The 16,899-nt window shown below is 37.4% G+C and overlaps 1 protein-coding gene across 4 annotated transcripts in view; it reads left to right on the top strand.

Annotated features, from left to right (window-relative positions):
* The window catches only part of LOC110992655 (WD repeat-containing protein 7), a 116,302-nt gene extending 99,709 nt beyond the window's left edge, over positions 1-16,593 (top strand). For all 4 annotated transcript variants that reach the window (XM_045634100.1, XM_045634099.1, XM_045634102.1 and 1 more), the window contains 14 exons: positions 7,681-7,850; positions 8,360-8,523; positions 8,915-9,061; positions 9,760-9,902; positions 10,181-10,292; positions 10,799-10,925; positions 11,790-11,931; positions 12,607-12,657; positions 13,263-13,448; positions 13,740-13,866; positions 14,151-14,328; positions 14,642-14,768; positions 14,899-15,069; positions 15,765-16,593. In XM_045634100.1, the coding sequence (XP_045490056.1) occupies positions 7,681-7,850; positions 8,360-8,523; positions 8,915-9,061; positions 9,760-9,902; positions 10,181-10,292; positions 10,799-10,925; positions 11,790-11,931; positions 12,607-12,657; positions 13,263-13,448; positions 13,740-13,866; positions 14,151-14,328; positions 14,642-14,768; positions 14,899-15,069; positions 15,765-15,937 (2,018 nt within the window). In that variant the 3' untranslated portion in view covers positions 15,938-16,593. The remainder of the gene's footprint in view (positions 1-7,680; positions 7,851-8,359; positions 8,524-8,914; positions 9,062-9,759; positions 9,903-10,180; positions 10,293-10,798; positions 10,926-11,789; positions 11,932-12,606; positions 12,658-13,262; positions 13,449-13,739; positions 13,867-14,150; positions 14,329-14,641; positions 14,769-14,898; positions 15,070-15,764) is intronic.
* Positions 16,594-16,899: the final 306 nt, after the last annotated feature.

Here is a 16,899-nt window from a genome sequence, read left to right as displayed (position 1 = left end):
AATTTAAAATCTTAAGATAGGATATTGGCACAGTTGAACTGTCATTTTCATACAAGTCTATCCACATACACCGATCAGACCTACCATAGATAGCTTGTATCGACAGATAGCTATTACAATCCGTCGATTGGTTAATGGTATTTTTAACAGTATTTGGCTTAAATTGTCTATCTCAGGTGGTCAAATTCAGATTGAGATAGGTTATTGGGTTTGGGCGTTAGACCGCGATGGTAAAACCTTCGCTCTCTCTTTGTACTCCACCGGTTTCACGAATCACCGTCTGCGATTTTTTGACTAATACCATAGCAAAAAGATACCTATATAGTTGTGTTAATTTTTTTTACTTTTTATTCTAATATCCTAACTACCTTCATTAAACGGATTCCCTTCCGGTTTTCCTCCAGTTTTTTTCCTCCATTCCCGTCCATCAAATATGTACTTCTATTTCTTCTATCCACCCTTCCAGGACGCCCTCTTCTTCTTTCCCCTTCGTCCATCCATGTGCATCTTGCTGGCTGTTCATTGCCACTAGTTTAGGGAATTGGGATTCGGGGCCAGAATACAGGTTTTTATTACATTTGTTATTCAAACATTGATATTGTAATAAAATGCGTATTCACCTTTAAATTGAATTTATAATTGTCTGTGAAATGCGTGTTTAACAATTCGCTAAGGTATTGTTAAATTTTATTTTTTTTTGTTTTATACGGGTCAAATGCAAGATTTTTTGAATTAATTTGATTAGTAAAAGTTCGTCTTGGTATTTCTCACCCAGTTTCTGTATAGCAGAGATCCTGGTGTGGGTCGAGTCCCACATACGACTGTAACTTTCGGGGGTATGCATCCAAATGTATTTCCTCCACGGACAAAAAGCCTTTAGCATTTTATTATATAGAATTTGATTTGATAACTCGAAAGCCTTCGAGAGTTATACATACAACGATAGCGGTCATACAATTTTTCGTTATCATTTTGAGTACGATTGGTCACACCTCAAAGAAGGATTCTGTTACGGCGATTACCTCTTCATCAGCGATCGCAGGGGGCTAAATCTGAAGAATTATAATTGCAATCATTTTTATTCACTTGAGATAATTATTTTATTTTAATCAACTTCTCGACGGCTTATTTAGACCGAAGAGGCTTTTAAATTTTTCCAAACGGTCCAGTAGTTTTGGAGCAATTCACACGAAACATTATATTAGTGTGTCTAAATATTCCACTCGACACACACTTTTTACAACACTTGCGTACCACCAGCTGCTGTTCCAGGTATTTTCAGTACTTAAGCCTTCGAGAGAGTACCACTGAAGGTGGTGGGTTACTTATAAAGCACCTGCTGTTGCGGGTGTCCATGGGCGGTTAACTTAAAGAGCCTGCTGTCTCATGAAAAAAAGACGGTTTCTGTCGATGCTAGAAATCCGCGGAACACATTACACGTGGTGATGGTTTTTAACAATTTTGTATAAGAATCAATTATCAGGAAACATTACTTCCGTATTTATTGAGGGTCAAATACACGAAATAATTTTGACCTTGAGAGATTGTGATTGGTGTTTGTATTATATCAATAACACTCTTAATATCCGTCTGAGATGAAAACGTTTTCTTAATACACGTTGGTGACAATAATACATTTAAAAATAAATCAGTGGCGCTACAACCTCCTTAGATTTCTGAATCTGTTTCATAATAATTTCTCATCAGCCTTAATCAGCCTCCAGTGCCTGACACACGTCGTCGAATTTTTGGGTCTCAGACATGTCGGTCTCTCGATGCAAATGTTAAATGCGCACATAGAAAGAAACTCCATTGGTGCACAGCCGGGGATCGAACCTACGACCTCAGGTATGAGAGTCGCACGCTGAAGCCACTAGGCCAACACTGCTATGTTACACTAATATTATAAATCTCAGCTAGTCGGTCATCAGCGGCAAAAAATTGTTCAAAACCAAGCAATTTTGACCTTGGCTTCAGCGTGTGACTGATCATCCCAGAGGTCGTGGGAACGTCTATGCACCAATGAACTATTATATGCGCACACTTGTTACTGTGAAGACATCGTGAGGAAACCGGTATTAGACCCACCTGTGCACACGACACAAAAAACAGTGGCGTTACAACCTTTAAAATCTGGGTCCTGTTTCTCTTTCATGAGGCAAGTAGGTGACCAGATTTTGCTTGCGTCTAATGGTATTACGATGGTTTAATTTCTACGAGCGAGTGTTAAATGTTTATTAAAAGTCTTAGTTCACAGCCGTGGCTCAAACCTACGACCTCAGAGATTCTCCAGCGAAGCCCCAGAATGAGACTCGCCAGTTACATGTTATTTTGAGTTTCTGTTTATTAATTATGCACTGTATTTTACCATCTGTAGGTTCCCTTTTTATTGTTCCATATTAGGGTTGCCTGGAATAAATCGCTTGTTAGCGATAAGGCCGCCCGCTGCCTAATAACTTATGTAAGCTGCTTTTTTTTGTTATTTTATTTGTATATTATGGTAACGAAGTGAAAATAAATCAAACTTCTGTAACGCAGTAATATTACTGCGTTTTGCAGTCGGAGTGTGGATTCGGCCCATTTCGTCCGTTCTGCGTCCTGGCTCATGTGATATATATAAACATATAACACGTGAGTCATGTGAACCTGATCAGAGTAGCGATTACTGACTTGGTTATATCATAGTCTAGTTAAATAAACCACACATGTCAACATTATTCACGTAGTATAATAAGACAGCGTTAAAATAAGATTTTTTAAAGTGAAGCTTCTTTAGGCGCATGAGGGTAATTTTTACGGATGAAAGGTCACGAACATGTGCAGCGCTTTTGTCGAAGAAGGCAGAGAGAGATTGAGACCGATTGAGGGAGAGTGAGAAAGGGAGATGGAGTACACGCTATTTGGTTGATGTATTCGTTTAATACATATTAGAAGTTTAGATGGCAATTCTGTCGCATAACGTCTTTATTTATTTATTAATTACAGACATGGCTAAACTCACAATAAAATAGATTATAATGTATACAATACAAAATTAATTAAAATAACATAAAACACAGTTCATTCTAACCCCTAATACTCTCCAAGTATACCCTCAAATCAGAGTACACTGCCGCCATCGTCTTGTTGCAGTAAAGGCAGTTTTTTTACTTAAACTATAACAAGCACGTATACTGTGTGTAAACAGTGTAAAATTGATATATAAATACATGGAGTGATCGTATACTGGTACATAATAATCATCTATTGGTGCTTTTACCTTAGGAATAATTAATTTACAAAGAAGTTTCACTTCTGCCATGTGTACTTTGTACGCACGCACGTTTTTTTTTTCACGCAAGGCTCACCTGATGTTAAGTGATACCGACGCCATAGTCTTAGTGCCAGAGGGCTCGCGATAGGTTGCTGGCCTTTTAAGAATTGATATCCCCTTTAAAGGACCGAAAGATGGAATTGGTCTAATTGGTTCGGAAATAAATGTTTTACACTGTAATACTCTCTATAAAACCTTTCCCTCATCTGTCTTTGCCCTTGAAAACAGACACAAATATGTGTCATTATTTCCTATATACCAAGGTGACCGGATTTGGACAATTGGAATTCTTAGATATCCGGCAGCAACTGGCGGATATCCGTTAGTATTGCATATTTAACGACAGCAAATATCATTAAAAATATTAGATATCAGACAAACGCTCATCTACTTGCTTCATGAAACAGATACATACTAATTCTTAAAGGCCGGCAACGCACTCGCGAGCCCTCTAGCATCTAGAGTGTCCATGCGCGGCGGTATCACTTAACATCAGATGAGCCTCCTGCCAAGACCTATGTGTAGCGACATATCACCCATACCCAATCAGGCAAAAGCTGATCACCGACTTGCCTCATTAAACATATAAGATCCATGACCTCAAAGTTTGTAGTGCCATTTTATTTATTTTTGTTATTATAGTCACTAATACATCAAAAATGGTATTAATTTATCAAATAGTCTTTTGTGTTGCGCATTACATAACAATGTTATATATGAATTAATATAGATCTATGCGTCACGCCTTGCGCCATTCACTTGTCCTGCCCAGCCTAGTGGTTTAAATCATACGCGGAAGCGGGTATTCATTGAAAATAGGATATAGCAAACCTAAAAGTGTAATAAGTTTATTTTTACACTCAAAAATCATGTTACAATGAAGATAAATACATGAAAATAAAGAAACCAGATCTGTTCATGACGAAGCGAAGAAATAAAATAATATTTTCGTAAAAGTGTGCTATGGAAGCAGTGAAGTTGGGTGTGTGGTGAGGTCAGTGGCTTTAGCATATCACACGCACGCCCGACCCCTGCAGTTATATCACACTATTTATTAGCACAAATAAGAATTAGCCGCCTAAACATTATCGCCCCTTACAATGGGTTTTTTGTATTCAAGAGGTTGCTTGAGTCCGCTTAGTATCAGCGAATATTTTGTAAATACAAAATGATGTAGGCATAAATAAAAACAGTAGCAAATAACTTACACATCAACATTGCTACAACAACTCAGTAAAATTTCAATATGGAATTGTTGAAAATGTTCGCTGAGCTTTTCATCACAGTTTTATGGTTTAAGGCCGACACAATGTGTTAACAGGCATGCGTGTAAAAGGGTTATTTGTTTCTAGTCAGCCCTGTAGGTAGGGATAACGATTTTAGCTAGGGTTTCGGTCAGAAATACTGCGTCATACATATATTTCAACATACAGCATAAATCTTGCATTGAATCATTTATTTACCGAAAGCTTTATACTTTGTCGTGCTTACGGAATTTGAAACGTATACACACACATACCGCTGCAGCTTACAACTTAAATCGCCTTTCACTTACATTCCTTAATTCACGGTCAGCGCAATGAAAACGTGGCGGGGGAAACGGGTTTGGTAATATGGACTTTATTTCACTGTAATTAAATAAATAAAATGTTTTTAGTTCCGCATTAACTAGTGGATTAATTTTGGTTGAACGCTTTTTTGACCTTTAGTTTCTATGTGTGTGTTAACCACGCCCTTGATTTATGTTAGTTGGACCTTGTTTTTTAATATAGAGTAGCGTTGGCCTGATGGCTTCAGAGTGTGACTCTCATACCTGAGGTCTTGAGGACTTTCAATGCGCATTACACACTCATTACGAAGGAAATCATCGTGAGGAGACCGACATGACTTAGACCCAGAAAGTCGACGACGTGTGTCAGGTACTGGAGGCTGATCACCTTCTTGCCTATTAGATTTAAAAATGATCATGTAATAGATTCAGAAATCTGAGGCCAAGACCTAAAGAGGTTGTTGCACCACTGATTTTTTATTTTTTTAACACTCGAGCATTGGTGTTTTTGATTGAGCTGAGCCTGACCCTTCAGGCCAGCGGCAAGATTCCGTTCCGTCAGCCCGTAAAACACAGGCCTTTGATTGACCACCGCACGTACAGTAATACAGTAGTCTCGCAAGTACAGTAAAACAGTTTTGACATTATCTATATTTATTTATTTATTTATCCTTTATCGCCTTATACAAAAACACACATAACAAAAATTAAAAAACAGTTACAAAAGTTATAAGGCAATAGTTATATATTTTAGTTTTAATTTCGTAATAAAGTTAAAATTACAGTTATAATTAACTTTTGTTTTATCTAAATTGTTGAAATGGCCACTAGGTCGAGTCTCACAATTGTTACGTAATATGTGAAACTCTCTTATCATAATTCATAGTTAATATTTATTTGACGCCAAAACTTTATAGCAAAAGAATACAGTCTTTAAAATAATAATATTTCTTTTGCTCCTATAATAATAACCAGTGGGTCTAACCTTCTGGGTGTGGGCCTCATATGTGATCAGCCTTTGCCTGATTGGGTCTAAAACCGGTGTTATGATGTTCCACCTAGTATAGGACCCATCCTATGTTTCATGATTTGTCAATCTAATAGGCACAGTATGTGACTTTTTGGGTCTAAGGCGGTGAAGGAAAACACCGTTCCAGCAAATGTTAAATTCGTACATAGACAAAAATTTCATTGTTGCATAGCTGGGGTTCGAACCTATGACCTCTGGGAAGAGAGTCACACGAAGTGTATTACAATATAAAAAATATATTTGATACATTTAAACGGTAATTTATTTATTTATATATATGTATGAGGAATATCTCAGTCTATGATACATTGGTTATTAAATATTATTGCAATAAACATAATTTTAAATTAAAAAAAAGGAGTTATGGGTTTTTTAATGCGCTGACGCAGGCCATGGATGTCGAGCTTGACGCGGGGTCTATTTGGCTGGGTCTCAACTCAAAGCTCTCTGATATACAGAGGGATAAGACCCTACCTACTAAAATCAACTCAGCCCTTCCCCTTAAGGTGGGCCCTTTAGGTTACTCAGGGATTCTACAGAAGAGACCCAGGCTCATACGCAACATTCAGCTCAAACAATGGTCTAGACTCTAGAGTTATGTAACCTAAGTTAAGCTACACATATGTTTTAGATAACCAAATGTTAAAAGTCACACTTGTAGCCGATAAATTGGAATTGTAAATGAGCCCTTTAGTTTTTCCCACACTCATTAGTTTTAGCATAACATTACCGTTTCCGTGAATGTCCAATAGGTCGACTACACATATTTTTTATAGGTAACAGAAGTGTCGCTTAGTTTTAATAACACATAAATAATTTACAGTTTTTAAAACTGTAAATTATTTATGTGTTATTTGTAGTAATTTTTTTATGGATGAAACGTTTTGAAGATGTGCAGCGTTTTTGTCGAAGAAAAGAGAGAGAGCGATTGAGACCGATTGAGAGAGAGTGAGAAAGGGAGATCGAGAAAATATACACGAAACAAAAAATATATTAAACATTTAAATATTCAATTCATAAGTCGTTGATTCTAGACACCAGGTACATGGGCATGTATATGAACCCAGTGTCTCATAATATCACATTCGGGCTTATTAGCGTATGACCATACAATGACCATATCCAATAATAAAATAAATAATATATCGTTTAATTGACAAAATAATACAATTAGATCGATCAACAACAAACAACAAAGAATATTCTGTAATCTGTGGAATTGAAGAACCAATAATAATTTGGGAATTGTTATAAGTTTAGAATACTACCAGCATTAATTCGGTCAGAACACGGTGTAAAGCTTTAGTAAATAGATGTTTAATACAGACATATGTGTGTTCTATAAAACTGTAGTATATTGTTCTATTGTCAATAGTTTCCGCAGCATATAAGGAATCATTATTGATCTTTACACCTTGGGTTAGATGTATTTCCTGCTCGTATCTTTATGACTATATCCTATGTCCATCAGTTACTCTCTTTATATATATTGAAGTCTTCTATGAAACTGTGGAACACTGCTCTATTGTCATGAGTCTTTATTGGTTTTTTCACCTTAATACTATTATTATTTATTTCCCATGTTCATCAGGGATTTGGGATTCTGAGATGAAAGAATTTTCAAGTCCAGTTTTGGAGCATGCATGCAAACAATGTTTTCCCTTTATAAAGTCAGTGTCGATAATAAAAATACGATAGCACAATCACCATATATAACTAGTACCCTCGTATACGATAATTAACCTAGGCCCAACAATATTCCTCATTATGATTGATCTTCTCTTACAGACGAACAAAATGATCAGAAGAAACGTCAGCGTCCAAGAGACATGTCCTTGGCTGAGCCGCCACACACCATGGAGATAGCACAGATTCTGATGTCGCTGTTGCACGCCTGGGGACTGGATCCAGACCTGGATAGAGTCTGCGAATCAAAACTTGGACTTCTCAGGCCTATGGTAAGTTTTTTCGAGACTTATTGGGACTGACCGAGACGGGGGGTAGGAGTGTCTTACGTCAAAAGACAGTGACGGAAACAAAGGAACGACATACCTTGTAAATTGTAAGCGAAAGGAGGTTTGCGCAGGCAAATATTACAATTCTCAGATTAGATGGATGGTTGACACCACAGGTAGATCTTTGCATCATCCAAAGGTAGGCTCGCCACCATTAACTCCCTGATTTTGATAACCATCGATCTCTATCTTCAGAGTAGCATGGACCTTCCGAATTTATTAATATAAATTTAAAAAAATTAAATTTATAAATACTTTTTATTCATACCGCATCATGAAAGGTACATTCGTTAAGAAGCTGGCCAAACCCTTTGGGTCAGGAGAAAGCAATTATTCCCCATCTGGGACTGGTTCAGCGTGTGATTGGTGCCGTTACTTTGATATTTCTTCAGCTCAGTTTAATGAATACAACTTAAGAACCTCCTCTATTTTTGAAATTGGTCAAATTCCAGGTGCCGGTATGTTTCGGTGTGGTCTCCCGTCATGGGCACATGTCTGTTCAGCTGCCAAGTTGCCTTGGAGCTTGGATTGACTCCTGTGCTCACATGCCAGTCGACCATATGCTGTTGAGTTCAAACCTTCCGCCGGAGCTGGTTGCGCAGGAGAAGTTTACTAGGTAGAAGAAACTAAATTACGATAGATCTTTGTAAACATTGGTTCTGTTGCGTGATCCCTTTTCTTTTTTATATGTAATAGGAGGAAACGGGTTGGAGTCTCACCTGATGTTAAGTGATTCCGCCTCCCATGGCGATTATGTACTCACCCGTGTACTCGTCCGTCGCCGGCCTTTTAAAAATTTGTACGTTCTTTTTCTGAAGGAGAATGAATCAGTTCAACACTCGCTCGTGTGAAGGCAAACATAGTGAGGAAACCAGGGACCAAAAAAATCGTAGAAACGGAAGCACTTTCTGGCCCAGATGAGCCAGAGCTTAAGAGCTTTAGTGCCACGTTTATTAATCGAAAGCCAAGTTAGAGTGTACCGTAAATGTTAATAAATACATTTTCAGGCTGTTCAGCTCAAAGCTACACTGGGAACTGAGCACAACATTGACGACGAATCATCTTTTGTCTATTGTCGCGTTGGCGAACACTCTCATGTCTATGAGTAATGCCAGCTTTGTGCCGGAACAGGAAGTTGCCAGACGAATGCACAGGTAAAATATTTCCACAAATTGAGCATTTTGTATAAAAGCGTTATGGGGTTAATAATAATAAATTTTTAACGTAATTCTGCATGTTGGCCTAGTGGCTTCAGCGTGCGACTTTCATACCTGAGGTCGTAGGTTCGATCCCGGACTGTGTACCAATAGACATTATTTCTATGTGCGCATTTAACATTTGCTCGAGTTGCTCGGTGAAGGAAAACATCATGAGGAAACCGACATTCCTTAGACTCAAAAAGTCGACGATGTGTGTCAGGCACTGGAGGCTGATCACCTAATTGCCTATTAGATTTAAAAAATGATCATGAAACAGATTCAGGAATATGAGGCCAGGACCTAAAGAGGTTGTAGCGTCACTGATATACGTTTTTAACGTAAATCTACAGCTAATATTAATTATATGCAACAAAGCAATATATAGCCAAATACTTACATAATATACCTTTAAACATGAAATGAATAATATTTATTAAATACGTAATACATAATGTGGGGTACATAACTAAGACTCCAATGATGAAATGATGAAGAAAACCCGTGTTCATGTTATATACCCCCTATTCCCCATTCATCCCCAGGCATTGCATTCATTGACAGGCTTTCTTATGGTTTTGGGTTTGTTTCTCCACCATTTTTGGGCAACGCAACCACTCGATTTCAGTCTTCACCGGAACGAGCTTTTATTCCAGACCCACTACCCGTACATCATCCTGGGGTGGTGACGAAGAGCGAGAGGAACAGATTGCAGCCCAACAAGCTCACATCAAGCAGGGCTGGTCTCTCTTGGCCACGCTTCACTGTGTGCTTTTGCCGGACAAAGTGGTGGCTGCAGGTAAGGATGGAGGAACATCATGTGTATCCCTTTATCCCAAAGCCATAGAATTGAACGTTTCAAGTGGAATATCATGATTGTTTCCCCGAGACTTCCAGGCCTTTAAATCTGTCAATTTTGTCCCTTGTGCCCCGGTTTGCCCCGGTTGTCCACAAATTTATCTGCTATCCTTTGATGAGACATGCCAAGGTTGGTGTCATCAAAGCCTTCAGATGTTTCTCGGATATGTTGATACGTTTGTTTTTTAATTATTTGAAATCTAAATTATTATTTTCAAGGTGCAAAGAATTTCAAGAGGCCCCAAGTGGAGATGCTAGCTCGTAGATGGCAGCACCATTGCCTCGAGGTTCGTGATGCTGCTCAGGCACTGCTGCTCGCCGAACTTGCCAGGTTTAAAATACAATTAGATTTTTCTACCCAATTTCCTATACGACAAGAAAAATAATTTTTATTTTAGACATAGACATAATATTGAAAATACACACACACAGAAACACACAAAAAACAGTAATCATAGAAAAAAAAGAGATTACATTTTTCTCTTTCTGAGGAGCAGAATATTCCACAGCGCTGGTCATTCTGCCAGAGACCATAGCAGATAGTTTGTGCTTCAGTCACAAAAAAATAAGAATGTAATTATAACACTTAGGGCCTGTTTCACAATGGATGGATAAAGTGCCAAATAGCTATGCAACACATAAATTATTCGAAAGGTAAAAGTTCCAAATAAGATACTTCACATTTCATGACGTATAGCGCTATCTGTCAGTCGTGAAACGCAAAAATACTATTTATCCTACCAATAAGTAATAAATAGCTTATTTGGAACTTATCCGGACATTGTGAAACAGGCCCTTAGTAGAAAAAAATAGTAATAGTGATTTTATTCCTTTCAGGTTGGGACCAAAAGGTCGCAAAACGTTGGTCGACAATTGGGCCCAATATTTACCTTTATACACACATACGGAAAGCATAAATCCTCAAGCAGCCCAGAAGGAACCAGCTGAGAAGGTTGTTAAAGACGTGAGTATTAAAACTTAGAAGAACAGTGATGGCCTAGTTGCTTTAACTTTTAGCTCGATCCACGGCTGTGCACCAATGGACTTGTCACACACGCATTTAATTCTCACTCGAAGGAACATAGTGAGGAGACCGGCTTCTTAGACCCAAGGCAGGGTGTGTCAGGCATAGGAGGCTAATCACTTTCTCGCGTTAAATTCAGATATCATCATATACATCATATACAGAATACAGAAATCTGATATAACCTAAAAATTAAAGACCTCAAAAATTCCAACAGCGTTAAATTGCGTTGTTTTAGATGTTCGATTGAATATATAAAATACATTTTCAATTTTTATCAAGTGTTTTTGTCCTAAGTTAAGCGTTTTACAAAGTCATACATATCCAGCTTCGCCTCTGTAATCTGTAAACTAAGATTGGTGATGAACCCGCAATGAATTCTGTCCAGTATTTTTAAGAGTTTCCCTCTAATAAATCTATATTTTGTAGACATGAAATCATAAAGTAAGGCGCGTTTATCGACCGATTTTCTACCACGGATAAGTAGCTCATCGGGTTGATATATATTTACTATACGCACAAATAACGTGTTTTTTTTTTGGTGAAAGAATTTTCGAAATCGCTTCAGTAGATAAGATTACAAGTATACAGGGTGTGGCATCAACGCCAAGCTGAAAGTTGATGATATAATTGACCGTAGATAAAAATTTGTAAAAAAATATGGCGCATTTAGTCCAAATAGAACTTTGTTTTTTATGCACTATATATAACTTCGACTTGGCGTTATTTAATAAATCATTATGTATAAGATATTCTCTTAGCATTCATCACTTATTTACAAGCAAATCTATAAATATATTACAGCCAGATGAGGAGTTCGAAGAGGAAGAAGAAGAGATTGTGCGTAAGCCATCTTCTATCGCAGAACTGAAGAGGAAGCAGACAACCGCAGTTGTTCTTTTGGGAGTTATCGGTGCTGAGTTTGGTCAAGATATTACCAGCGAAGGTAACAATTAACATATTTGGCTAGAGGATCCGACAGACTTTGGCCTATATGATCTTACATAGAAAAGAAATCAAAAAGAATGATCCGATTTTTAATTCCGTAGAATTCTGACAGCTATCATTTTTGACATGTCAGAGATGCCAAACCTTTTTGGCCGGGCACATTTTTCAAATTCAATACGAGTCTTAACATCTGAGTCTGTACGTACATTTTATTTGTTAGTGAATGTCTCCATTTTATTAACTACAGTGCTAAACATTGTGGTCTAGATGTGGGGTCAACTCTGCATATTCTACCGCATTTACCATGAAGAGTGTTCAGAGGAGTTGTTCGGATTAATACCTGCAGCTGAGTTTCATCATCGGACGTCGAGGCAGAATACGATATTCCACCCGTATCACCTCGACGTCCGCCGTTCCGTTCAACCATTTCGACTTAGGGCCCTTCAAGAAAAGAGCGTACCAATTCTTAAAAGGCCGGAAACGCACTCGCCAGCTCTCTGGCTGAGTGTCCATGGGCGGTATCACTTAACATCAGGCCTCCTGTTCGATTGCCCCCTATTCTATAAAAAAGTTTAATTATATCGCATGCTGTTTTTGACTGAAATATGTAATTTAATAATGACAATTAACACGCTGCTAAATGTATTTAAATTCTCCCGTATTTTTGGTGCAGGCAACAAAAAACGCAAAGATAATGACAGCAGAAAAAGTTCCATTGTGGAAGGTAAGAACTTTATAAGAAACAAAATTAAATAGTAGACTTTCATATGTATTCGTATACCACCTTTAATTCTGGATTTTCATTGGGATAATAAATATATTCAGATCATGTAGTATCATGTGGATAATGTAGTCTATACTTTCGTGTATTCTAATTTTCATTAATGGGTTCTTTATATATAAACAAATGGTTATCTATATACCAATGGTTATCTATAAACAAATGGTTATCTTTATACCAATGGTTATCTATATACCAATGCTTATCTATATACCAATGGTTATCTTTATACCAATGGTTATCTTTATACCAATGGTTATCTTTATACCAATGGTTATCTTTATACCAATGGTTATCTTTATACCAATACCAAGTTTGGGCATGGGCCTCAGATTTCTGTATCTGTTCCGTGATCATTTCGGCAGTAGGTGATCAACCTTCTGTGCCGGTTTTATGGTCCCTTGGTGCGCCGGAGATCAAACCAACGACCTCAGAGATGAGAGTCGCACATGGAAACCACTAGGCCAAAACTGAACTCTGCTGATTTCATATCTTCTATTACAGCAATGATCTGCTGTCTGTGGTTAATTTTTTTTTTTGGTGTTCAGGGTTCACATTGAGCGCCTCGAATAACCTGGCGCGATTGACAGCGTTGGCATTGACGCATCTGCTCCTTGCGCCCGGATCCGCTCGTCTCCCCGCTCATACGCCCTTGCGACGCGCTGCCGTCGACCTCTTGGGGCGGGGCTTCGCTGTTTGGGAGCCCTATTTGGACGTTAGCCATGTGCTATTGGGTGAGTTAATGGTGTTTTACAAGTTAAGCTACAGGTGTGGTGGTATGGAATTGGATGGGTAAGTTTGTTAACATACGTTTGTGTGGTTTATAATTGGATGGGTGTTTGTAAAGTCAACATACATTTATTTTAGTTTCTAATTGGGTGGGTGTTTAAAAGTTAAGCTACAGGTGTTGTGTTATGGAATTGGATGGGTGTTCAAAAGTATTAGGTGACAATTGTGTTTATTTGTAGTTAATATGAATGTACTAATGAAAACCACTATTGCAGTAAGACCAAATAAATTTGCAGGTCTTCTGGAAATGTGCTCGGACGCTGATAAGCTGGTCCCATCCATGACGTATGGTCTTCCTTTGACTGCTCAGGCTGACTCTTGCCGCACTGCGAGGCACGCCCTCACTCTCATCGCTACTGCTCGGTATGTTCCATTGGAATATCATCTTCAACTCTCCTCTTGTGTTCAACTTTACCTGCTTGGGTTTTAATATGAGTTTTATAATAATTTAGGAATAAAATCTAGATATTTCGTAAATACGAATAACTAATTTACATATCTCTTCTGAACGAAACAACTTAATTTATTTTAATTGTGACTGAATGGAATAATTAAATTGATTTAATGATTGAATAATTAAATTGATTTAATGATTGAATAATTAAAGTGATTTAATGATTGAATAATTATTATTGGATAATCTACAGCCCCGCAGCCTTCATTACCACGATGGCTCGCGAGGTTGCCCGCTGCGCCTCCGCTCCCTCCGGTGCTCCCCCTCCGGCTGCAGCCCTGGCGCTGCAGAGGGGCAGGGCCGAGGTCCTCCGGGGTATTGAACTGCTCATTGACCGGATGCATCATGAGGTGGCGCCGCTATTGGTCGAGGTGGGTTCTTAAAGATTTGTTGAGCACTTTATTTATATTAAAATAATATTATAAGTAACGTTTTGTGGGTTTGTAGAGCATCTCTATATATCTTTTGAATAACATATAATAAACAGAATAAAACATTTTCTTATATTGCTTTCCGTTAGAGCAGTGTTGGTCTAGAGGCTTTCGTGTGCTATTATCATCCATGAGGTCGTAGGTTCAATCCTCGGCTGTGCACCAATGCACTTTCTGTCTATGTGCGCATGTAACATTCGCTCGAAGGGTAAAAGGAAATGAGAGTTTTTATTGTTCTCAAATGATGTTGCAGGTAATGGATATAATCTTACACTGTGTGGACCAATCTCATTTGAAGAGCAAAGGGCTCAACGAAGTGTTCCCAGCCATTTGTCGATACAACCAGGTCTCGCATTGCCCTGCTACCAGGCGTATTGCAGGTAGGTCATCATTTCCTTACATATTGTGAGATATTCATTAAAAGCTCGTAGCGTCTAGTTAATTATTATATATTTGCTTATATACAAAATATCCTAGTAAACCATAAAAAATATCTTTTGTCGTCCACAGTGGGTAGCCATACGGGTCAACTCGCCATATACGAGTTGCGGGCGGGTAGATGCCAGTCTCTGGCCGCCCACACTGGCCCCGTCACGGCCTGTGCCTTTAGCCCAGACGGGAGGTATCTGGTCTCCTATGCCACGTCTGACAACAGGCTGTCTTTCTGGCAGACCAGCGCTGGTAAGTATTAGATAAGGCCTAGTAATATAGTTTTTGTAATTAATTAAAACTATAATTCACGATTGGAGAGTATGTTTCGTTTTGATAAAGAAATTATTTTAGGAACTTATGTAAATCACTGATATATCCAATATTTGGAACATATGAAAATAAAAACAGAATGTTATATTGCAGCAGTCTTGGCTTACAACCAAATCCAATATCCATCTCAAGCCATTTTTGACCATCTGAGATAGACAATATAATCCAAAAATTATTATATTAAAAGTGTGCCAATTACCAATCGACGGATTGTAATAGCCATCTGTCGATACAAGTTATCCTTGGTAGGTCGGATCACAAAGGTCACACATGCACCATGTGTGACCTTTGTATGAAAATGACAGTTTAACTTTGCCAATATCCTATGTTAAGATTTTAACTTACACCAGTTTTTAAAATAATTAAAAAGCTATTTGATATGGCTTAAACAGCGACATGTATATTAATATTATTTGTACGGTTTTATTTACTTTATATTGATTATCAAATATGTATGTAAAGATCGAAGAGATTGCATTCTATCCATCCATAATTGATTGTCTCCGCAAAGACGCAAAGCTCCGTTTTATTAATCCATATTAAATGTGAAAAATATTCTTTAATCATAGTACAATAAAATTATTCAATGAAACGAAATCAACTGGATTTTTCAGGTATGTTTGGTTTGGGGGCTGCGCAGACGCGTTGCGTAAAATGTTATAGTACAGCGCCAATGGCGGACGTGACAAGGCTGAATCCAGCTAGATTGGCTCGTCTCGTTTGGAGCTCATCACGCTCTGTTACACTGATGCTGGCTGACGGATCCGAAACGCGATTCAATATTTAATTCAATGAAAATGATTCCTTAGTATATATTATTCATTCGTGTTTTAATGATAATGATTGTTGTATTAAATGTGTAATTGTTCGTGTTTTATTGATAATGATTGTTTTATTCTATTTGTAATGATACTTGTTTTAATTATTGTTTGTTTTATTAAATTATTCCTTCAGTATTAACTGTCATGTTATCATTGTGTAAATTATGAATTCAAAATTTAATTATTCAAAGTATCTATAGTAATTGTTAACGTGTTAGTATGCCATTCTTAATATATGCTTAAATAAGAAAAAAATATTTAAAATTATAGATATGAAATTACTTTTAATTATAAATTGCTATTATTATATAATCAATGGATATAACTGTTTAATTAAACGTTTTTTAATATGACTATATAAGATTGACTTAGTGGAATGCGCGTGCTTCTCTCGTCTTTAGAGACAGACAGAGCAAAATGCGTTTGAACCTTAGGATTCAACCGCCTTTTGCTCAAGAGTCAATCAGGCAAAAATCACCTACTTGCCTCATGAAACAGAGACATAGGATCCAGACCGAAAAGGCTGTCACGTCTCTGTTTATTTTTAATTAATATTAATCTCTATAGTTACAGTGTTCTTGTTTAGTGTTTAGAAAAGTTAAATAAAGTGTATGTTAGTTGAGTTGTGTTTTATTTCGACTGAATGTTTCGACAGGATATTCAAAAGAATCGTTTTGTCATTTATAATCAGCATTTTCAGATTGATAAAATGGTAGACCAACAAAAAAATACAGTTTTTATAATGTATCGATTATTTTTTTTATTTATTAACACTGTGTTGCATTACATAAAAGGAAAATATTAAACATAATTTAATATGTTGAATATGCACAGCGTTTTTGAAGAAAAGGCCCTAATTGAGAAAGAGTAAGAAAGGGAGATCGAGAAAAAATAGACGCTGTTGGTTGATGTATTCGTTAAGTTGTTA

This window comes from Pieris rapae, chromosome Z (genome assembly GCF_905147795.1).
Source record: "Pieris rapae chromosome Z, ilPieRapa1.1, whole genome shotgun sequence".
Lineage (NCBI taxonomy): Eukaryota > Metazoa > Arthropoda > Insecta > Lepidoptera > Pieridae > Pieris > Pieris rapae.
This window is presented reverse-complemented; position numbering and strand designations above follow the sequence as displayed.